The sequence below is a fragment of the Camelina sativa genome, chromosome 6, assembly GCF_000633955.1.
Source record: "Camelina sativa cultivar DH55 chromosome 6, Cs, whole genome shotgun sequence".
NCBI lineage: Eukaryota > Viridiplantae > Streptophyta > Magnoliopsida > Brassicales > Brassicaceae > Camelina > Camelina sativa.
The window spans coordinates 19,171,568-19,193,879 of NC_025690.1; the positions used below are offsets into that span (position 1 = coordinate 19,171,568).

General features: G+C 38.7%; 6 protein-coding genes and 2 pseudogenes across 6 annotated transcripts; 4 read left to right on the plus strand and 4 right to left on the minus strand.

The window, feature by feature from the left end:
* On the plus strand, nt 343-1,494 carry LOC104792293 (glycine cleavage system H protein 1, mitochondrial). Its single transcript, XM_010518413.2, has 4 exons — nt 343-554; nt 679-767; nt 948-1,118; nt 1,220-1,494. The coding sequence occupies exons 1-4, from the start codon at nt 443-445 to the stop codon at nt 1,346-1,348; spliced, it is 501 nt and encodes a 166-aa protein (XP_010516715.1). The 5' UTR covers nt 343-442; the 3' UTR covers nt 1,349-1,494.
* On the plus strand, nt 1,848-3,915 carry LOC104792294 (peroxidase 20-like). The gene is made up of 3 exons (XM_010518414.1): nt 1,848-2,218; nt 2,417-2,608; nt 2,707-3,915. The coding sequence occupies exons 1-3, from the start codon at nt 1,994-1,996 to the stop codon at nt 3,298-3,300; spliced, it is 1,011 nt and encodes a 336-aa protein (XP_010516716.1). The 5' UTR covers nt 1,848-1,993; the 3' UTR covers nt 3,301-3,915.
* On the minus strand, nt 4,602-7,218 carry LOC104792295 (ribose-phosphate pyrophosphokinase 1, chloroplastic). Its single transcript, XM_010518415.2, has 7 exons — nt 6,808-7,218; nt 6,039-6,461; nt 5,781-5,924; nt 5,492-5,659; nt 5,332-5,401; nt 5,132-5,213; nt 4,602-5,043 (listed from the first exon to the last, which is right to left on the minus strand). Exons 1-7 carry the CDS (start codon nt 6,952-6,954, stop codon nt 4,863-4,865), a joined length of 1,215 nt encoding a protein of 404 aa, XP_010516717.1. The 5' UTR covers nt 6,955-7,218; the 3' UTR covers nt 4,602-4,862.
* On the plus strand, nt 7,912-9,492 carry LOC104792298 (28 kDa ribonucleoprotein, chloroplastic-like). The gene is made up of 4 exons (XM_010518416.2): nt 7,912-8,316; nt 8,408-8,506; nt 8,743-9,045; nt 9,156-9,492. The coding sequence occupies exons 1-4, from the start codon at nt 7,930-7,932 to the stop codon at nt 9,339-9,341; spliced, it is 975 nt and encodes a 324-aa protein (XP_010516718.1). The 5' UTR covers nt 7,912-7,929; the 3' UTR covers nt 9,342-9,492.
* LOC104792296 lies at nt 9,413-10,375 on the minus strand (annotated as a pseudogene).
* LOC104699246 lies at nt 10,713-14,988 on the minus strand. The gene is made up of 4 exons (XM_010414579.1): nt 12,432-14,988; nt 12,108-12,343; nt 11,548-11,708; nt 10,713-11,406 (listed from the first exon to the last, which is right to left on the minus strand). The coding sequence occupies exons 1-4, from the start codon at nt 14,986-14,988 to the stop codon at nt 10,713-10,715; spliced, it is 3,648 nt and encodes a 1,215-aa protein (XP_010412881.1).
* Nucleotides 17,663-19,231, minus strand: LOC104792299 (zinc finger CCCH domain-containing protein 28-like). The gene is made up of 2 exons (XM_010518417.2): nt 18,463-19,231; nt 17,663-18,060 (listed from the first exon to the last, which is right to left on the minus strand). The coding sequence occupies exons 1-2, from the start codon at nt 19,010-19,012 to the stop codon at nt 17,816-17,818; spliced, it is 795 nt and encodes a 264-aa protein (XP_010516719.1). The 5' UTR covers nt 19,013-19,231; the 3' UTR covers nt 17,663-17,815.
* On the plus strand, nt 20,207-22,086 carry LOC104792301 (annotated as a pseudogene).

A 22,312-nucleotide genomic window follows, 5' to 3' on the forward strand; every position in this document is an offset into this window, starting at 1 on the left:
AAACTTATGAACCATCGAGAAAGATGGATATCTTTATGAAATATTTTAATTAATTATTTTTAGTATTTTTTACATTAAAAAAGAAAATGTGTGCTAAGTTTAGAAAATAAGAAAATATGTGCTATATTTGGAAGAAAAACTTAAAATGATGCTATTTTTGTCAGTTGCCCAACCGTTACTTTGTTCCTTATAAAAGCTAATAAAAGGAACCCAAAAAAGTAATTACGGGAGCTTCTGTGTCAAAGAGAAGGTTTGGGTTACACTTTTGATACACACCATAGGCAAAGGATGAGGCCTTCAATTTCTGCCTTACATATTAAAGATAGAGCACTCACACAGCACAAATAAAGCAAAGAAAGAGAATATCTTTGAGATCTCCACTATATTTGGAGAAGACAAAACACAGAGCAAAGATAAAGAAGGGAGAGAACGCTAACCAATAATGGCACTGAGAATGTGGGCTTCTTCTACAGCAAACGCTCTCAAGCTTTCTACTTCTGTCTCCAAGTCTCATCTCTCTCCAGCTTTCTCCATCTCTAGATGCTTCTCCACAGGTTTGTTTGTTATTTGTGGTTGTTGTTTGTGTTACATAGCTTTTTTTTTCTTTTTCTTTTTTTGACAATATGTTACATAGCACTTCTTGAAACTGTTGATGAGTATCTGTGCTCTTTTTTGTAGTGTTGGAGGGTTTGAAGTATGCAAATTCACACGAGTGGGTTAAACATGAAGGCTCTGTTGCCACCATTGGCATCACTGCCCATGCTCAGGTAACAAAGGCTCTCAGGTTCCTGTTTTTGTTATCTAAGTGTTAGATCGAAGTAACTCTGTCCCATTGGAACTGGATTAGAGAGTTTGTCTCTTTGGAGAATAATTATAAAGATGATGATAGATGTAAGATTATTAGCTGAGAAGAAGAGTAGACATCAGAGATGACATTGATGTTGCAGGACCATTTAGGTGAAGTAGTGTTTGTGGAGCTGCCAGAGGAAAATAGCACGGTGAGCAAAGAGAAAAGCTTTGGAGCAGTGGAGAGTGTGAAGGCCACAAGTGAGATCTTATCACCCATCTCAGGTGAAGTCATTGAGGTTAACAAGAATCTCACGGGCTCACCAGGCTTGGTATGGTTTTAAAAGTCTTGAAGGAAATTATGATAAGTTACCACTCATGTGACAAAACATATAAGCAATGATTTTGGCAATTGTGTTTGTGTGCTATGTAGATTAACACAAGCCCATACGAAGATGGCTGGATGATCAAAGTGAAGCCGAGCAGCCCCGCGGAGTTGGAATCTCTGATGGGTGCAAAGGAATACACCAAGTTCTGCGAGGATGAAGACGCTGCTCACTAGGAGGGGTTTCTTTTCTGTCTTGTATGTTCAAATATCTATCAATTGTCATGCTTATTTCCTAAATTGGCATACTTTCTATGAGACTATGACCAACATCACAAAATAAAGAGTTCAAGAAGATGAAGCAGAGATCTAATTAACAAACACACTGAGATTTTTTTCCATCATATACATATCTTAATAACTTGGTATTTTTAAATGTATCTGACATCTCGACTAAGCTAGTCCAATAAAAATCGTGATCCGAATCAAAAATTAGGTAACCTTAAAGATATAACCATTACATTAATATAAACAAGTGGGCATAAGAATTGTAGTATCTTAAGGGTTACCATCATGGATATGAATCTTATATATATCAATCCTAGTTCCGGTCAGTTCTGTCCAACTTTTGTTTTTAAATATTACAATCTGCCACCATTATATTATAATCACGTATTCAAGCTCATAACGCAAGTTAGGTCCCTATTGGTTGTATCTACCGTTGACAAAACTGTAACATCCTTTGTGGTAAATATTGGGCATGAAAACACACATAACGACATATGATAACATACAAGGAACAATGATTCACGAAGCACACACATATAGTCACATGCACACACACACACAGAGATGAACAGAAACATATGACATAACTTTCCAATGGAGATCAAGCAAAAGAAGCTATGGTTTTCTTTAATTCTGCTCTCTCTAATTACTACAACGACTTTGGGGGAATTTGGAGGACCATTACTGAAGGGTTTCTACAAAGAGAGTTGCCCTTTAGCAGAGGAAATCGTGAAGCATAACGTCGAGGTTGCTGTTCTCAAAGATCCTCGTATGGCGGCTTCTCTTCTTCGTCTTCAGTTCCACGATTGCTTCGTCTTGGTTAGAAATCGTCCCTCTCTATTCTCTTTATTCCCTCATTTGTGTTCTGTTCTCTCTGAGATCATAACTTTTTCAAGTAGTTTTGAGGCTCTGATTTTAGTGTACTTCTTGAATGCTATTTGAATTTGCATGTATGGGAGTGAGATTGTTTTAGTGCGTCGATTTGATGTGAAATTGCTGGATTTATCATGAGTTTAGGGTTGTGATGCGTCTGTGCTTTTGGACACACATGGAGATATGGTGAGTGAGAAACAAGCAACTCCTAATGTGAACTCTTTGCGTGGATTTGAAGTAATTGACTACATTAAGTACCTCCTCGAAGATGCTTGTCCTCTAACCGTCTCCTGTTCCGATATCATCACCATGGCCGCTCGTGACTCAGTCTTCCTGGTAACACCCCCTTGCACCTTAGGGTTCTTTCTGTATCATTAAATCGAAACCTATGTGGTTAATTTCCTAAAAACACAAACACTGTTTGGTATCAACAGAGAGGTGGACCATGGTGGGAAGTTTTGCTAGGGAGAAGAGACTCATTAAAGGCAAGCTTCGCCGGCGCAAACCAATTTATTCCAGCACCAAACTCCTCCCTGGACACCCTTATCGTCAATTTCAAGCAACAAGGCCTCAACATTCAAGATCTCATAGCTCTTTCAGGTGCTCATACAATAGGTAAAGCGAGATGCGTGAGCTTCAAGCAACGCATAGTTCAACCAAACATGGAACAGACGTTCTACGACGATGAGTTCAAGAGACAGAGCACATTCAGACGAGTCCTACGGTCACAATGCAAAGATTCAAGCCGGGACAACGAACTGTCCCCATTAGATATCAAGACGCCAGCTTACTTTGACAATCATTATTACATCAATCTGTTAGAGGGGAAAGGGTTGTTGATATCAGATAACGTTCTCGTCACTGAAGATCATGAGGGAGAGATCTATAGGAAGGTTTGGGAATATGCAGTTGATCAAGATCTCTTCTTCCTTGATTTTGTCGAATCCATGTTGAAAATGGGTAGTATAAATGTTCTTACTGGTGTTGAAGGTGAAATCAGGGAGAATTGTAGATTTGTCAATATCTGAATTCAAAAAGTATTACCACATTACAAACTGTTTGCACACGTTACAATATCAACCAAGATTATGTTATGAGTTTTGCCAGTCTATCAACAATTAAATTGGTCTGTATATTGGAATATCCTGCTTCAGCCAAGTGTGTTCAATTAATCTCAGAGTGTCGTCTAGAGTTCATAAGTGCAATGTTCAATACTCACAAGCTCAAATTATCAGAGAACCAATGCACCTAGTTCAAGCAGACAAGGGAAGTAGTGGTTTTGAAAGTTCCCTGTGAACAAATCTAATCGTTTAACAAAGTGGTTTCAATTAAAATTGACTTTGGAGCTAATAGAAAAATCACGGTACAAAATTTAATTTTGTTTGATGGGCATCAGATAATCATAAAAGTTAGCATCACATACAATCAGACGCAAATTACCCATGAAACATAATTTCATCATCTGCCCAGTAAAAAATTTAAGAAAAATTAAAACCAAATTCTTGAAATCAACAAAACAAAACATAAAAAAAAAAACTAAAAGAATCTGAGTATCAGTTCTCCAAGGTGAATAAAACATCAATGTAATTCAGTCTCAAATAACATCAATATATGAGATTCATCCTTTACTCAGATGCCAAAAACAAAATCAAAATTGAAAGGAAGATCAAAGGATCGATTAAAGGAGTCGATCAGAACCTGTCGAGAACACAATTACATCACATGATTCAGTGGATTGACAGACCTGTGAATTTCTATCGTCACTTCGACTCCTTAAAACAAAAAAAAACCTTAAAAATAATCTGAATTAAGGGTTTTATAATCGATTCAAAATCCGATTAAAAATAAATAAATTAAGATCTGGAAAAAGCTCAGAACTTCTTAGAGGGTTGTGTTTTACCGTCAGCGATGAGTGAATCATCTCTGGCACACGATATTTTTCATCACAGCTCATCTATCAAAAATCCGTAAGCTCAAAATCAAAAAACAAACACAACTAAGCAAAATCAAAGAGATGACTAAACCCTAAAACTAATAATGAGACGGAACACGAACTACAGAGGCTTGTCTTAAAAAGTTGATATGGGTGCTGTCTATATATACTTGTTGAAACTTGAAACTATACATATAGATGCCCTAATTTGACTCCTTCTTTTGGGCTTTTCTTTTTTGTTATCTATTGGACTTGGCCGTGGACTTTACAATATAATGCATAGATTTGATCTGATTTGTTTTTTTAATTCGATTAATGTTTCTTTAGATAAAATATTAATAATTTTAATATCCTTTTGTCAAATTGTAAACAAGATTTTTGAGCCAATTTGCACCATGGTAAATGAAGTTTGATATATTAAGCTTGTGTACACGTACCATAATCAAAAATAGGTTCAAGAACAAATTGGTGTATCCATAATGAGATGTGGAGTACTAAATAAGAAGAAGCCTAAAAGCTATCAAAAAGATAAAAGCAAGCAAATTTGGTGAAGCTTGCCGGTTAGAACATAAACCGGGATAAATTTTCTAAACCGACCCTTCACCCGACTAACAAAAACCAAGAATCCGTTCAAATGGTTGGCAATGAGAGAGGTGGTCAGAGGAAGATGCTACTGACGGAACTATCATCATGGACACGCCAAATGGTCTCACCCAGAAGATTAGCCACTGATAGAATTGTCAACTGTGGGAAGTAATTCTTTTCTGCTACTGGTAATGTGTTTGTCACTATCACTTCTTGAAGCAATCCCCCTGATAATCGCTCTATTGCAGGCGGGCTTCCCAAGACAAAACAAAAAAATTGCTTCAGAAAGTAGTGGTTTTTGGGACTTGTTCAAAAGAACAAAATGAAGTTTAGAGGTTTACCTGAAAACAGCGTGTGTGCAGCACGCATAGACCTCCCGAGCACCCTCCTGGTGTAACAAAGCTGCTCCTTTCACAATGGTTCCTGAGATAAAACAGAACAAGATTAGTTCTAAGAGGTTTCAGCCTGAAAAAGAAGAAGGGGGGTTTTAGTGATTTTGATGGGGGTCAGTAACATGACAACTCCATGCCGTTTTACTAACCAGCGGTATCAATCATATCATCCACCATTATTGCAACCTTCCCTTTTACATCACCAATTAGGTTCATGACCTGAAAGGAAAGTATAACAAATGTGAACTTGAGGGGAAGCAAGCGGTGTTGGTGAGATAGATAAACTCAGACTTTGAAAGAAAGGGATACCTCAGCAACATTGTGTCCAGAACGCCTTTTATCGACAATGGCAAGTGGTGCATCTGATAATTTCTTTGCAAAAGCGCGTGCCCTGGCTACTCCACCAACATCAGGAGAAACCACTACCAAATCCTCTGAGGGAATTGACTTGCTAGCAAGATAATCAAGTATCACAGGCTGCAAAAATTGAACACACAAAAGGGTTAATAGGTATTATACTAAAAAAGGGAACATACACACACACAATGCATAACGATGAGAGGCCGTAGGTATCAAAAGCATGGCTTTAAAAGTGTACCTGGCAGTAAATATGGTCGACTGGAATGTCAAAATAACCCATGGACTGTCCTGAATGAAGATCACATGCAAGAACTCGATCTGCACCAGCTTCGGTGATAAGATTTGCAACCAATTTGGCAGCAATGGATTCACGCCCTTGTGTCTGTAAGCAGCAAAAACATAAAATTTTAATCCAGAAATGATTACCAATAAGCCAAGTTGTCAACAAACCCTCCATCTCATGTCAAAGTAGTTAATCACAAAAAAGAGATTTTACCTTCCTATCAGCTCTTGCATATCCAAAATACGGAATCACAGCAGTTACTTTCTTGGCTGATGCTCTCCGGCAAGCATCTACCATAATCAAAAGCTCCATGAGGTTCTCATTTGTGGGAGTGCAAGTAGGCTGCACCAAATACACGTCGCATCCCCTAACGCTCTCTTGTAACTGAACGTAGATCTCTCCATCAGCAAATCTCTTTATATTAATCTTCCCAAGATCCAATCCCATATACCAAGCAATTTCCTGAGAAAGGGCAGGGTTTGCAGTACCAGAGAACAACTTCAGCCTTGTATTGGTTCTACTGACTGATTTCTCCATCCTTGCAGATTCCAAGAACTTTGGAAGTGTCCTCTCATTAATAATTGGGATACTTGGATTCCCGTTTCCCACATTCAATGACTCTGGCATATCGCATTTCTAGCAACAAGAACAAGATATAATCAGAGATTCATATAGGTCTCAGTTTCTACAACAAGATATAATCAGAGATTCATATACAACAACTGTATGCATCAAACGAGACAACCTTTGTATAGCTATATTCGCATAATCAAAAAAAAAGAGACAACCTTTGTCGCTCATGCACCAATTAAAAACCTCAGATATTCAAAACTAGACAAGATGGGCAATAGGGTCCACTCAATCTATGAACCTCAAATCCGGAAAATGTAATTAAAAAATAAAAAAAGGATCAAAACTCAAAAAGGCAGAATCAGGAATTCTAAGAATAGCGTAACGTAAGGGATTGAAGACGACAGCTTACAACAACAGAAGCGAAGACAGAGTTCCGGGAGCGAGACAGAGAGGTCTTGAGTGATAGAGAAGAGTGAGAGAAGAAAGATGAAGACGAAGAGGCTAGATACGTCGGCGTTTTGGAGGCGGGAGGAAACGACAGACCCAGAGACGCCATTTTTGTATGTATATGTCAGAGCAATACCTCACATAAACCACCTCTGACTGACTCAAAGCAGTAAGTATCTCCCAACAACGAATTCGGGGCAATTAAGGTTTAGGGTTTAGGAGATTTGAAGATGTCAGAGAGTAAACGAAGGAAGAAGGAATGGTTCTCTTCTCTTCTTCTCCGAGTTTGTGTGTTCTCGAATTTGGATTTTCAGTTCCGTTTAGCACCTTTTTTGGTTTGGTTGGTGGTGTGTACAAGTTGTTTAATAAACGACACCGTTTTTAAGAGGCATCACCATCATATTATGATTCGGATAGGATTAATGGATTGGAGACGTCTGGCTGGACTTTTCTTGGAATAACTTTCCAACTCATTTGAAATCGAAAATTATAAATCGCTTTTACTTTTTTGAAAGGTGAAGATGGTCAGGCTAGACAAATCCGTGAGCGAACTAGAACGCTTTTTATTTACCATTCATCAAATTTAGTCTATAGTAATGCGGTCTATAAAAAACAGAAAAAAAATCGTTACAGATTAACGATAGACTATTTTTGTGTACAAATAAAGTTAGTTCACGGTGGTTTGCTGTCCATCGGAGTAACCATTCAGGCTTTTATTGGATTTACCAAATGTATCAAAACCTTTTATTTATTTATTTAGAATATGACTTTAAACTTTTGGATTTGCATTTTGTTATAAAGTAAACCAATCAAATCCAGTTTTAATAATAGTCAGAGTTTTGACTTTTGTTATAAAATAAAACAAAACATGAGTTTCAGTATTCCCACTTTGACTGCAAATGTCGGATGGGAAATTATTGGTATACCAAGAATTTAACGGTTAATTCCTCGTGCCATTTAACCCTTCGGAACCGGAGTGGGTAGATTCGGTTCACAATTAGAATTTTCAAAGAAAACCAAACCGGTTTCAATTCTTTATGTTTCGGTCTAATCTAATCCATTTCTCTTGCGCCAAATCTAAACAATGGCGGTTCTGGAAGCTGCTCTCTCCGTCCTCTCACTCTCTTCCTCTTCTTCTTCTTCTTCTTCCTCTAAACCTTATCTCTTTCCTCAGCGGTCTAAACCTACCGCCTTTAATCTTCGGATTCCCAGTTATCTCTCTCCCGTCTTCTCTGTCCATTTCCCTCTAAGTTCTGGCGGCGATAAAACACGGCGGCTCGTCTCCGTACTATGTTCCGTAGCGGAGAAAGAAACGTCGGCGGAGGAAGAAACGTCGCAGGATGAGAAGAATGAAGAAACCAAGAAGTCAAATCTAAAAAGGAAGCTTTTTGTATTCAATCTTCCTTGGTCTATGAGTGTTCATGACATCTCCGACCTCTTTCGACAATGCGGGACTGTCAACAATGTCGAGGTCTTTTCTTCTTTCTCTTAAAAATTGTTTTTTTTTTTTTGTGTTATTTTGAATTCGTTTGACCTCAATTTATAAAAAAAAAAATTCACAGATCATAAGGCAAAAAGATGGGAAGAACCGAGGGTTTGCTTTTGTAACAATGGCATCAGGAGAAGAAGCTCAAGCTGCTGTTGATAAGTTCGATGCTTTTGTAAGCTTAAACCGTTTACACTCTTCTATCATCTGAGTTAATTTCATTGTCCTTCCCTCATGACCTGTGTTCTTAGTTTCTGAATACTTTAGATTCATCATTGCAAAGCCTTTTAGGTGGATAATTCAGTATCAAATAAAGAAATGAGAAGTTATTGTAACTACTTAAACAGATATTATGTTGAATTGTTAACTGATCCTTGATGTTAAACAAGCTTCTTTGTTGTTTGTTTTTAGGAAGTCTCAGGGAGGATCATAAGGGTGAACTTTGCTAGAAGGTTCAAGAAGCCTACTCCAAAACCACCAAATAATCTTCCTACTCCTCCCGCTGGAGAGACCCGTCACAAACTCTACATATCTAATCTCGCTTGGAAAGCAAGGTCAACCCATCTCCGTGAGCTTTTCACTGCTGCAGATTTCAACCCGGTCTCAGCTCGGGTTGTTTTCGCTGACCCTGAAGGAAGATCTTCCGGCTATGGCTTTGTCTCTTTTGTTACTAGAGAAGAAGCTGAGGATGCAATCACCAAACTCAATGGGAAGGTATATTTATAAACTTCTCACTTTTCATTATTTAGTTCCAAACTGCTATTTGCTTCTTTAGCTCTTGAGCATGTAAAGGGTTTTCATCACAATTTCGTTTTTTTCTATAGGAGATAATGGGCAGACCTATCATTCTGAAGTTTAGCTTGAGAACGGCCAGTGAATCTGAAGATGTTGACACTGTAAAAGACAACAACACTTCTGAAGATAGTGACACTGTAGAAGACAACACTTCTGATGATGGAGACACTGCAGAAGACAACAACAACACTTCTGAAGAAAAACCGGTGGAGTGACTCTTATTATTTTCTCGGTTATCCGATAAGAGCATGAAAACCTGACTAGAGATCTTATTACAATTTTGAAATTTCTACTGCTACTAAAAAGAACACAAAAATGAAGATGTAACAGAATTTATCAGTAAACTAGACTTCAATCCTGCTAATGTATGATGAATCACCAAGCCATCCTGCTTCATTATACCGAATAAGTTCGTCGAATGAGACACAGCTTCCTGTTTGGTAATGCCTTCTTTTCATCTTCACATTGACATCTGTCGTCTTAACCATGAAATGTCCAGTAGAATGTGACCTCGAGAATCGCCAAGCCGATGCTTCCACTATCCTTTTGCTTGAACCAGTGGTAGGAAGACCTTCTTCTTCATCATGGTTTATATCCTCAATAGTAATCGTGATTGTGTTGTGTAAAGATTCATGGCTTCCAGAACCAACAAGGCCAGGGTCTAGCTCACACCGGCAAACAGGACAAGTCTTGTGTAACTCAAACCAAAGATCAATGCAGTTTGAATGAAAGGGATGATGACAAACCGTTATGAGCCTAACTGTGTCTTCATCTGAAAACTCTGACAAGCAGATATAGCACATTCTGTCCCGTGGTTTTTCATCGTTGCAGATGAATAGCGGAACACGGGAAATGATCGGATGATAAATGGGTCTAGGCCGGTCTTTTCAGGCGGAGTGGCCACATGGATTAAGTCAGCGTAAGGTGTTCGCTGAAGGTTCCAAGTTGAAAATAAACGATTCAGGAGAAACTGCCAGAAGAAAAGAGAGAAGAAACCGGCGAAAATTACAAAGAGAAGCACGCCAGTCAAAATTACGGTGACGGGCATGGAAACGCTAGGGAAAACATCAGCATCTGGTATTAATGTTGTTGCCGACATTTGAAGGTTGGAGAAATCCCCCAGCTTCTCTACCAGTTTTTTTGTAGATTGGTTGGGAAATAAGAAAGGTTTGTTATAAGAAGTCCTTGCGAGAGAAGACATATAGCTCAATTTATTAGAGAGAATTGAGGAGAAAGAAGTGGCTATGTCTGAGAGACAGAAGTGTCTTTGCTTAGCATTTTGAGCGAGTCTTCTGTGACAGTTTAAAAAAAAAAAAAAAAATCATTGTCTAAAACAAAAATATTGACCGATGGAATAGGAAATAGAGAAAAAAAAGTTACCAATAATGGTCCGGTTAATGATAGATAAAGAACTCTCCTTTATTAACGGAATGAATGATACAAGAACTAACAAGAGAGTTTAGAGGCAGCTAGACATATCTCTCGTTCCCTCAGATGACTCATGTGTCAATCTGTTTCCTCACAAAAAACATAACAAACTCTGTTTTCTCTTTACAGGTATATAAGCAATGAAAAAGATGAGATACTCAGTCACAAGTGGTCCTCTCACGCTCCACACGTGCCACTTCTTCTTTATTCTTCCTCCTAGTATAAACCTGATGAGGCTTATCAATACCCCCCTCTTCGAAACGAAGCTTGTCCTCAAGCGCTAAGGATGGAAATTGCTTCTGTAACTCCCTTGCCACCTCCCAAGTCTTCTTGTTATCTGGTAGTCCTTTCAAACGAACCAAAACCTCCAACACACCTTTGTCATTGTAACGTGTATCAAGTACCTCTTCCGGTTCCATAGTCACCTCCTCTGTTTCATTTAAGACATCTGGTAAAGGGATAACCTTTTGATGTTCCCCTAGTACCTTCTTTATCTGAGAAATATGGAAGACTGGGTGTATTTTTGATCCTTCTGGTAACTTCAATCGGTAAGCTGCTTTCCCAATTCTCTCCATAACTTCATAAGGTCCAAAGTATTTTATTGCAAGTTTCTGACACGCTCGTTTGGTAACAGAATGTTGACGATATGGCCTCAGTTTTAAGAATACCCAATCCCCCACTTCTAACTCCACGTCTCTTCTGTGTTTATCTGCATTATTCTTCATCAGTTGTTGTGCTCGTAATAGCTGATCTTTAATGTGAGTCAGCATCAAGTCTCTTTCTTTCAACAAGGCTTCAACTTCCATTACTTTTGTCGACTGCTCTTCAAACCGGACTATAGCTGGAGGTTCTCTACCATATAAGACTTTAAAAGGTGAAGTTTTCAGTGATGTATGGTAAGAGGTGTTGTACCATAATTCTGCCCAGTGTAAGAATTGATGCCAAGTACGAGGGTGTGCTGATGCAAAGCATCATAGAAAAGTCTCGAGGCACCTGTTCAATACCTCAGTCTGACCGTTGGTTTGTGGATGGAATGCTGTGTTGTATTTCAACTTTGTTCCTGATATCCTGAAACAATCCTTCCAAAAAGAGCTCAAAAATGTACTACCTCTGTCTGAAACAATAGAAGCTGGGTAACCATGTAACTTCACCACCTGTTTTATGAACATATTGGCCACCTCTGAAGCAATGAATGGATGTTTCAAGGCAATAAAGTGACTGTATTTGCTTAACCTGTCCACTACGACCAGTATAACGTTTTTTTGCTGTGATGTAGGTAAGCCCTCTACAAAGTCCATCAATATGTCCTCCCACACTTGTTGTGGCAATGGTAAGGGTTGGAGTAAACCTGCTGGAGATAGTGTTGAGTATTTATGTCGCTAGCATACTTCACATTCTGATACATACTTCTGAACATTCTTCACCAAACCTTCCCAATGAAATGATTGTTGAATTCTCTTTACTATTTTTAATACACCAGAATGCCCTCCCAATAGTCCTGCATGACATTCTTCTAAGATAAGAGGGATTGAGGTTGATGTTTTAGGGATTACCAATCGATGTTTAAACCAAAGTCTTCCATCTTTAACATTGAATTTGCAATACTTATCAGGTTCAGTGGTATAAGTCTTGATATCTCTCTGCAATTGTTCATCTTTCTCAATGTCATCGAAAATATCTTGCAATTGGAGTGCTGTAGGTACTGTTATAGCCCATAGTAGAATAGATGATAATGTTCCTTCTGTTTGTGTCATTCTCGACAGTCCATCTGTTGTTGTATTCTCAACTCCTGGTTTGTATATGATCTCAAAATCGTAATTCAAGAGTTTAATAAGCCATTTTTGATACCTCCCTCTGATCCAGCAAAAATTTCAAACTTTTCTGATCTGTGTGTACCACGAAGTGTCGGCCAAACAGATAATGCTTCCATTTTTGAATGGCTAAGACGATGGCCATTAACTCTCTCTCATACACTGGTTTTAACTGTTCCTGACTTGTTAATCCATGACTGAAATATGCAATTGGTCTCCTGTTCTGCATCAATACTGCTCCTAGACCATAGCCCGACGCATCTGCTTCTACTGTGAAGACCTCATCAAAGTTTGGTAAAGATAGTACTGGAGCTGTCGACATTGCCTGTTTCAGTTTATCAAAGGTAGCTTGAGCTTCTGAACTCCATTCAAAATTGTCTTTCTTTAAAAGTTCTGTTAATGGCTTAGCTAACATCCCATAACCTTTGATAAATCTTCTATAGTAACCGGTTAACCCCAAAAATCCTCTTAGCTCCTTAACCGACTTTGGAGTCACCCACTTAGTCATGGCTTGTGTTTTAGCAGGATCAGTGGAGACACCTTCTTTGGAAATGATATGTCCTAAGTAATCCACTTGTTGCTGGCCAAACATACACTTCTTCTTATTTGCGAACAACTGATTTTCTTTCAAAATACTCAAGACCACTGTTAGATGCTCCACATGTTGTTGTAAGCTCTCGCTACAGACCAAAATATCATCAAAAAATACCAGAATAAATTTCCTCAAGTATGGTCTGAACAACTCGTTCATCAGTGCTTGAAAGGTTGCTGGGGCATTTGTAAGTCCAAATGGCATCACCAAGAATTCATAATGACCATCATGGGTTCTAAAGGCGGTTTTGGGAATGTCTTCCTCCTTCATACGTATTTGATGATATCCTGCTCTGAGGTCTAGTTTGGAAAAAATAACAGAACCATTAAGTTCGTCTAATAACTGATCGATCATTGGAATTGGGAACTTGTCAGGAACTGTAGCTCTGTTTAAAGCCCTATAATCCACACAGAATCGCCAACTGTTGTTTTTCTTTTTAACTAGCAGGATTGGGCTGGAAAAAGGACTTTGGCTTGGTCTTATGATGCCCGAGTCTAACATCTCCTTAACCATTCTTTCCATCACTTCTTTTTGTGCATGTGGGTATCGATATGGGCGGACACTCACAGTTGTAGTACCCTTTACTAGAGAAATAGCGTGTTCTCTTCCTCTGTTTGGTGGTAGAGTTGTTGGAATCTCAAACACACAGTCGTATTCCTTTAACACTGCTTGGATGCTGTCATCAATCATTTCTACCATTGAGGGGTTTGCTTGTTGGTTACACAGCTCCATCGCTACTCCTTTTGATTTAATTTCATAGTCACTTGATAAAGACTTCAGGGACATCTTATTGATCATCAATTCAGATTCTCCACTCAAAGATACCATCTTGCCATTGTGAATGAATGACATCTCATTCCTCTCCCAATTCACCCTACAATCACCCAGGGTTCTTAACCAATACACTCCCAATATTACATCAATATGTCCCAACTCTAGAACAATGAAATCAGTGGTGAACTCCAGGTTTTGAGCAGAAAAAGTAACCTTTTCACATACGCCTAAGCCATTTACCAATATACCAGTTCCCAGCTTGACATTGAGGTTTGGATCCTCTCTGCATTTTAGCTTTAGTTTCTTCACTGTTGTAGGGGATATAAAGTTGTGGCTTGCTCCACTATCCAACATAATCACCACTGCATCTTTTCCCACTGAACCTCTTAATTTTGTTGTTGATGGTCCTGACATGCCTCTAAATGAGGAAAACGAAAGCGTCATACATTCTCCAATAGTTTCTGTGTATATCTCTTCATAATTCTCATCCAACACTTCAACTTCATATCCATTAAGCGTCGTTAGCACTCGCAACTCTTTGTTAGGACATTTGTAATCTCTGGACCATGGATCATCACATTTGAAACAAATCCCTTTCTTCCTCTTCTCATCTAATTCTGCATTTGTGTTGTGCCTTCTTGGTCTTTGCTCGACTCTTCCAACTTGTTTCTCATTGTTTATTACCGGATCTGTGGTCACTGTCTTCATCTTCCATGTATTTGTATTGTAAACAGAGTTCCCTTTATGGTCAGAACCCAAATTCTCTTTGTTAGCTAGCATAAGTTCCTTCTTGACCACTCTCCTCATGATACTTGACTCTATAGCTCTAGCTTCTGCTACCATTTCATCCAAATTACGAGGTTTTTGCATATGGACCAGCTCCTGCATTTCTTGAGTTAATCCATTTAGGAATATCCCTTCCAACTTCTGTTCATCAAGACCACTTACTTGGGATGATAAGTCTTCAAATCTCTGTATGTAATCAGCTAATGACCCTTTTTGTTTGATACAAAACAAGCTCTGGCTTGGTCCTCTGATTTTCAAGTTCCCAAATCTCAACATCAAGCTTGACTTAAACTGTACCCAACTTCCAAATTGCCTTGTATTCACTACCCAGTTATACCAACTTAACGCTTCTCCACTCAAACTTACAGAGACCAATGCAAGCTTTTCCTCATCGTTGTATCCTCCAATTCGGAAAAATCTCTCCACACGAGCAACCCAACCGTAAATTCCAGCGCCATCAAAGATTGGCATTTCCACATTCTTGATTAAGTTTTCTCTAAGTCCCGGCCTAATGTTGCTATGGCAAGGTTCTGAGTTCAAGAAACGTACCTGATTGCGATGATCTTGTGTTTGTAACGGTACCGACTAACTCATACTCCCAACTTCGCGTGTTGTTGCAATTCCCGGTAATGAGCTGAGCACCAAATCCAATTTCCTCGCTAGATCTTCCAATTTCTGATCACGCGATCGCATCTCGTTGCTCAAGGACTCGATCTTAGACCCCATCTGTGAACCCAATGATTCGATCTTGGTCGCAAACTGGGTTTCTTGTTTACGCATCTCACCCAGCTGATCGTAAATGTCGGCTAATGATTCTTCGTGTTTGAAACTAGTATTCTTTGTGTGTGTGTGAAATGGAATGTGAATGAATGATATGATGATGAACAATGGTGAAAGCAAGGTGTTTCAATTCCCCTTATGCAATTGTAGTATAAGAGGTATCAATCCTAAATGAGTGAATGCAAGCAATCAGGGTGTGCAATACTTGTCTAAGTTAAGCCAATTATAGAGGGTGTTTGTCACTAACAACCTATTGCAGAATGTAAAATGCAGAATGTAATAGCTGAATGGACAAGATACTAAATGTAATAGAACATAATGATTATGGCAGTAATGAAACTAGAACAGATACCAAACTATAGTAATGCAGGTAATGAACTAATGCAAGGAAAGTAATGAACATGAAACTAAATGAATGCAACAGAAATGCAACTAGAATGAAATAAGAAACAAGACAGGACAGACACGAATCATAAACAAGAGTTCTGGGAATGAACTCGAGCAAGCACTCGATCGAGTGTAGATCGAGTGCAGGGTCGAGCTGGACAAAAACGTAAAACAGAGCAATGCAGACAAAACAGAGCAAGACAAAAGTAAATCAAACAACGATCAAACAACAGGATTTAGACTAAGAAATAATTAGACAAGGAAGGTCTTAGGGATGGATTCATGGGCTGAACTTAGATTGTGGTTATCTAACTTGATCAACAAACCTCAATCAACATGAGCTAATCTCTAGACATTAATCTCTAAGAACATGTTAATCCACTCTCATGGCAAAAACAATCAAGCTCATATATTTCTAGACTTGTTCTCACAAAGTAAAGAATCTATACAAGCAAGCATTAAGCAATATGTCAAGAATCAAACAAGACTTCTAATCTCTTAGCAAGCCTAATGATAATCTCTAGATCTAGCCTTATCTATGCACCTTAGACATTGGTGTGATGCTAAGAAGCTTGAGATCAAACCCTACCCTCTCAGTTATAGGATCAGCATTAAGAACATCTAGTCTAGAAGAGATCTACAACAATCAAGCTTGACCAAATCAAATAACCACAACATCCATCCAGCCTAAACCATCCCTAAGAGCTAAGGAAACTACTCACAATCACACATAATGAACATCAAAGTCATAAACCCAGAAAAACACGAAACTTGCATGATTAGAAAGATAAAACAGAGATCTACAATATTGGAGAAGGAATCAAACTCGAATTCTTGATACTTTGAAAGTTATGAAACAAACAAGTATGAAGAATCTTGTGTTTTCCCCTTCAAAATAGGTACAAGATCTAAGAAAATAAAAGTGCAAAAAGCATAAATCCCAAAAAGGATAAAATACTAGGTTTGAGAATATCTCAAAAAACTCTTTTTTTTTTTTGTGGTTGCAGGGTACAAGGTCCTTAAATAGAAAAAAGGAGGGGAAGCCCTAAAAATGCTAAAAGACAAAATAGCCAGGCGGTTCGGCCAACTCGACCCGGTGCTCGGTCGAGTGACCAGTCGAGTTGGGTTTTCTTGTGCTCCTTCCACTCGGTCGAGTCACTCTCAGCACACGGTCGAGTGTCTGGTCGAGTGGGTAGTCGAGTTGGACTCCGGACCTTGGTTCTCCAGCCTTAACTCCTTTGCTTTCTCCTCATGATTGCTTCACTTCTCCTCAGCATTGCTTCCATGCTCTTTAGGCTCCAAAATCACATGTTTATGCAAGAAAAGATGCAAATGCAATGCAACATACACTCTAATGCAAGAACAATCCTAAAACTATGCAATAATGGTCAAAAAGGATAACAAAGGATGCAAAAGATGTGAATATATTAAGGGAAAACATGGTAAAATATGTGAACATCAGTGTTGCTCTGCTTCTGATAATTCACGCACCGGTGATAATCCGATCTCCATCACCATTGTTGTTGTGATCTTCTTCTCCGATGAACTGTAAAAAAAAAAATCCCCAATTGCGAATCTTATCTCGTCGCTTTCGCGTTAGATTCGATCCAGTGTCACGACGCACCAATTGATAGAAAAAGAACTCTCCTTTATTAACGGAATGAATGATACAAGAACTAACAAGAGACTATAGACGCAGCTAGACATATCTCTCGTTCCCTGAGATGACTCATGTGTCAATCTGTTTCCTCACAAAAAACATAACAAACTCTGTTTTCTCTTTACAAGTATATAAGCAATGAAAAAGATGAGATACTCAGTCGCAAGTGTTCCTCTCACGCTCCACACGTGCCACTTCTTCTTTATTCTTCCTCCTAGTATAAACCCGATGAGGCTTATCAGTTAACAAGTACGAAACATGATTAAAGTTCGGTTTGATCTGCTACAAATTCAGATTTAGTCATTTAGAATTGGCATAGAAAGAGAATAAGATGATTCCACAAGAAAGAGAAGAGCGAGTTGTTGTCTTTGTTAAGTCACAATCTACAACAACAAAAGAGAGGATACTAATATGTCAACATAGTTACAACTCTAAAAAGGCTAATAATCCCTGGGTCAACAAATCTGTGAATTATTCAATATCATCGATCCAATCACCATAAACCCGACTGATCTTATCCGGTCCTTTCCATTTCCGTTGAGTTCTGACCCCGTTTGGTTTCTGCATAACAGAACTAGATGTCCGTTGGGACAGGACTCCAGGAGAAACAAGGTGAGTCACTGTGTTTGCTTGTCCCGTCTGCTTTGTGGCCGGAGTGGTGGATGTTCCGATCTTACCTTCCCCTTCAACAAGGCCTCCACCAAAATTGTGCAACTCTGCAAAAAAATATCATAAAGACTCAAACTTTTAGCTAGCTATTATTATTGAAACTTTCTGCATTTCCATTGCCAATTATGTTAACAAGCAGATCAAGAACCTATTCCAATCAGAAACTGATTGACATAAACCACACTGAAACATTTCAACCGTCCTACTCGATTTACACTAAGTCCATAGTGTTCAAACTAAATTTTCATCAATCATTAAAAGCTAACAAAGCCAGTTCTAGTGTTCAAGCAGTATCTCTCAGTCAATTCAGCATCCATTACCCTGTGGTGACACTCTAATCACACAATCCATAAAGCAACACTGATTAAAACCCATTTCTAATTTTCTATATTACATTTTGAAGCACATTGGGGTTACTAATAGACATAATAAAAAGGCCAAAACTTTACCTGAAGCCCCATGAGCAAAATGACAGTTAGTACCGAAAGGACAATACCCAGTAATCTCCCACTTATTGCAAATCCTTGTCTTCCAATTTGGAGGCTTCAAAGTCTGAGCAACATTGCCACCACCATCACTAGCAGCACCACCATAACCACGAGGACCTAAACTAATCGCAAAGCTCTCTCGGTTCCTTAAAGCTTCTGTCGCAGCAGTCTTCTGCCGATTAGGCGGCGGCGGTGGACGACGGAGCTCTTCCGAGCTGTGAGCAAAGTGGCAAGAGCTCGCGGCGTAAGGGCAAGTTCCGGTGCGGAATTTGAAGCAGAGCTTCGTCTTGAAGAACGATTTCCCAATCTCGGAGGAGGAAGATCGTGTCTTCTTGCTCGGAGACTCAGCGTCGTCGGGGTGCATTGGCATTGCCCAGACACGGTTGTAATCATCCTCAGTGGCCCAGATGGAACTGTCGCTACCGGAATTCGGAAACCTATTCTCCGGCGGAAGGTCGTTGGTGGTTCTCACGTGAACTACATCGCTGCCGGAAGCTCGACGGTGACTCATCACGTCGGAACCCTAAAACCCTAATTTACTTAACCCAGGAGCACAAAAATGTAGAATCTTTCGATTTCTTGACAAGAAAAAATGAAGAGGACACAAGCCGAGGAAATTATGTGAAATCCCAGAAACGGATCGAACAAAAACTCGAAAAGAAATGGGAGAGAGCAAGAGACGAAGTACAAAAGAGTGTGGAGATTGAAGAAGAGGGAAGTAGAAAGTAAAAGAGTGATCCCACTCAAAAATCCATTACTTAAGTTAATCATTTTAATACAAGGTTCAAAAAGGTGATTAGCTGAAATTAATGGTCATTAATACAAAGAATGTTCTGAAAGCGAAAACCAAATAAATATTGGTGGATTGGGCTATTTCTTCCAGTATTAACTTAGATTAGGCTATATCTTACAGTAAAGCTGAACTGATTAGAAATCATAGCTCCCTCTGATTTTTTTTTTTTTTTGTCGTTTAAGATTTTTACACACAAATTAAACTTTTCTGTTTTGCTCTTTATTAATATATTTCATAATTTTTTGATTGGTTAAAACTTTAAAACAACAAGAATATTCATCAAATATCATTTGTATAGAAAATCTAAAACGACAATTATTATGAAACAAAAATTAAGTTCTAGAATTGACAATTAAATTAATACGGAGGGAGTATATATGTATAGTTTGCAGAAATTAACTAATTAAGCTCTATTAGTTATAGAGCATGCATAGCTCCAAAAGATTGTGAATTCATCGTGATAGATGTACTACTGAAAATTTTAGATGATTAATAATTTATTTAATACTACTAAACATTTTCAATACTATATTACAAGAAATTTTAGCTTATCGGTTTTGATGGACGCACGTTTATTACGCGCATATCGCACTAAAAATTTCAGTTATATATTACAAAAATTTCAATACGCGCATAATGGAACTCCACGTAGTAATTTAACAACCTGTAGCCAGTTTAGTCTTAAGTTACGCGTGATTAGTGCAATTTCTTTACTATACTTCAAAATGTTTTGTAAACAAAATGGCATTTATAATTGAACACAATAATCTCGAATCTTTTATATAAAAAGAGAATCACCACGTTTTAAATCAACAGCAGTAGTATATAATTGTTTTGATGGCAAATATGTAGTATATAAATGAAGCTTTTACAGTTTACATGCAGTAGCAACAAACTCACAAAGACGTCCTTTCAAACTTGCTTTGCTGAGCTCTTCATATTTTTTACTAACTTCTTCAATCTTTCATATAAATGGCTCATCTCTCTGATTCATCAGCTAAAACAGAGGAAGAGACAGTGATCATTAACAGGTTCCAGAACTATCTCCGAATCAACACCGTACAGCCGACTCCTGATTACATCGCAGCTGCAAGATTCATAATCTCCGAGGCCAAATCAATTTCTCTCGAAACTCAACCGATCGAGCTCGTTATAGGAAAGCCTATCGTTCTACTGAAATGGATTGGTTCAGATCCTTATCTACCTGCCATTCTCTTGAACTCTCACGTCGATGTCGTCGCCTTTGAGGAAGACAAGTGGGATCATCCTCCACTCGGAGCAGAGATCGACGAACAAGGAAGAATCTACGCAAGAGGAACTCAGGATATGAAGAGCGTTGGGATGCAGTACTTAGAAGCCATTCGTAAGCTCAAAGCCTCTGGTTTTGAGCCTGTTCGATCTGTTTACGTCACGTTCGTTCCTGATGAAGAGATCGGTGGCACTGATGGGGTTGGCAAGTTCGTGGAATCGGACACCTTCAAGAGCTTGAACATTGCCATCGTGCTCGACGAAGGTATAAAAATAGTCAACTGTACATGAAATGTTATAGAAACGTAGTTGAAATATAGACAAGAAACAAGAAACTAAACACACAACAAATTTTGTGGTGGATGAAAATGGAATAGGCTTACCATCTCCGACTGAGAGCTACAAGGTGTTTAAGGGAGAGAGGATTCCGTGGTGGATCCAGATAAAAGCTGTAGGACAACCTGGCCATGGCTCAAAGCTCTATGATGATTCAGGCATGGAGAATCTCACTAAAAGCATTGACAGTGTAATGAGATTCAGAGCTTCTCAGTTTGATCAGATCAAAGCTGGTTTAAAAGCTGAAGGGATGTCGTCTCTGTCAACATGGTTTTCCTCAAAGCTGGCACTCCTTCTCCTAATGTATTCTTCTCTCTCCTTCTTCTTTTTTTCTGTTGGTGTACAAAGTTGATTTCTGTGGTATAACCTGATAATTTGGACCTCATTTTGATAAAAAGGGCTTTGTTATGAATCTGCAACCATCTGAGGCGGAAGCTGGTTGCGACATGCGTGTCCCACCTGTTGTTGATTCTGAAGCGCTAGAAAAACGTTTGGTGGAGGAATGGGCACCTGTATCCCGGAACATGTCCTTTGACGTAATTTTCTTATTACTACTCTAGCTAGAGAGTTTAGAAAGCCTGTGTATCTGAAGAGTTCTCTTGGTAAATATATGTCAGCTTTGGCGGTTCAATAAGGTTATTGAAGAGAAGCACTTGGTTACAGCTAAAGATGATTCAAATCCATGGTTGGAGCTCTTAGGAAATGCTGTGAAAGAAGCTGGAGGGAAGACTACTGACCCTGAGATTTTCCCTGCATCAACTGAATCTCGGTATTTCCTAAGAGCAGGCTTGCCTGCGATTGGGTTCTCTCCTATATATCAAACACCCCGAGTTTGCTTCATGATCACAACGAGGTACCTGTCTGATTTGTAAATGTTACATCCTTCGGTTTGCCTATTATTTGGTAGACCATCATCACACACCCCCAAGAGCAATTTCTAACACCTTTCTATCATCTAACCTTTTGACAGTATCTGAGCCAATACGAGTACTTGAAGGGAATCGATATGTATGTCTCAATCCTCAAGGCTTACACATCATATGCTTCACTTGAATGAGAGTGTTAAGAGATAAGCTAAAAGGGTCTGTGTTCCACAGAACAGTTCCCTTTTTACTCAGCACACTTGGTGCTATATATATCATCAATACAAATAAAACTCAGTATGCTACCACCTGAATTCTGAAGTAATAAAACTTGCATTTGTATGTTATCACTTATCAGTTATCATTATCATAATAAAGAGTTTTCAGAAACAGCTTTGCAGAAAACTTCTTCTTCTTGTTACTTAGTTTTTCTTAACCATCCGAATGCAAACAGTAGTCACCACAAGTGCACAACCTCCATCCTTCAAATTTCAATATAAATTTAAAAAGACATGATAGGCCACATAATCTCAGATTCTAAATAATCACCATCTAGCCATCTAAATGTCAT

Coding starts and splice junctions, on each gene's coding strand:
- LOC104792293 (XM_010518413.2), top strand. CDS start 443: ATGGCACTGAGAATGTGGGCTTCTTCTACAGCAAACGCTCTCAAGCTT. Junction 768..947: donor GCATCACTGCCCATGCTCAG/GTAACAAAGGCT, acceptor TTGATGTTGCAG/GACCATTTAGGTGAAGTAGT. Junction 1,119..1,219: donor TCACGGGCTCACCAGGCTTG/GTATGGTTTTAA, acceptor TGTGCTATGTAG/ATTAACACAAGCCCATACGA.
- LOC104792294 (XM_010518414.1), top strand. CDS start 1,994: ATGGAGATCAAGCAAAAGAAGCTATGGTTTTCTTTAATTCTGCTCTCT. Junction 2,219..2,416: donor TCCACGATTGCTTCGTCTTG/GTTAGAAATCGT, acceptor TCATGAGTTTAG/GGTTGTGATGCGTCTGTGCT. Junction 2,609..2,706: donor CTCGTGACTCAGTCTTCCTG/GTAACACCCCCT, acceptor TGGTATCAACAG/AGAGGTGGACCATGGTGGGA.
- LOC104792295 (XM_010518415.2), bottom strand. CDS start 6,954: ATGGCGTCTCTGGGTCTGTCGTTTCCTCCCGCCTCCAAAACGCCGACG. Junction 5,925..6,038: donor ATGCAAGAGCTGATAGGAAG/GTAAAATCTCTT, acceptor TGCTGCTTACAG/ACACAAGGGCGTGAATCCAT. Junction 5,660..5,780: donor TCGACCATATTTACTGCCAG/GTACACTTTTAA, acceptor CAATTTTTGCAG/CCTGTGATACTTGATTATCT.
- LOC104792298 (XM_010518416.2), top strand. CDS start 7,930: ATGGCGGTTCTGGAAGCTGCTCTCTCCGTCCTCTCACTCTCTTCCTCT. Junction 8,317..8,407: donor GGACTGTCAACAATGTCGAG/GTCTTTTCTTCT, acceptor AAAAATTCACAG/ATCATAAGGCAAAAAGATGG. Junction 8,507..8,742: donor TTGATAAGTTCGATGCTTTT/GTAAGCTTAAAC, acceptor GTTTGTTTTTAG/GAAGTCTCAGGGAGGATCAT.
- LOC104699246 (XM_010414579.1), bottom strand. CDS start 14,988: ATGCCAATCTTTGATGGCGCTGGAATTTACGGTTGGGTTGCTCGTGTG. Junction 11,709..12,107: donor TTTGGTTTAAACATCGATTG/GTAATCCCTAAA, acceptor TTCATAAAACAG/GTGGTGAAGTTACATGGTTA. Junction 11,407..11,547: donor CAGACTGAGGTATTGAACAG/GTGCCTCGAGAC, acceptor CTTATATGGTAG/AGAACCTCCAGCTATAGTCC.
- LOC104792299 (XM_010518417.2), bottom strand. CDS start 19,012: ATGAGTCACCGTCGAGCTTCCGGCAGCGATGTAGTTCACGTGAGAACC. Junction 18,061..18,462: donor TTTTGCTCATGGGGCTTCAG/GTAAAGTTTTGG, acceptor ATTTTTTTGCAG/AGTTGCACAATTTTGGTGGA.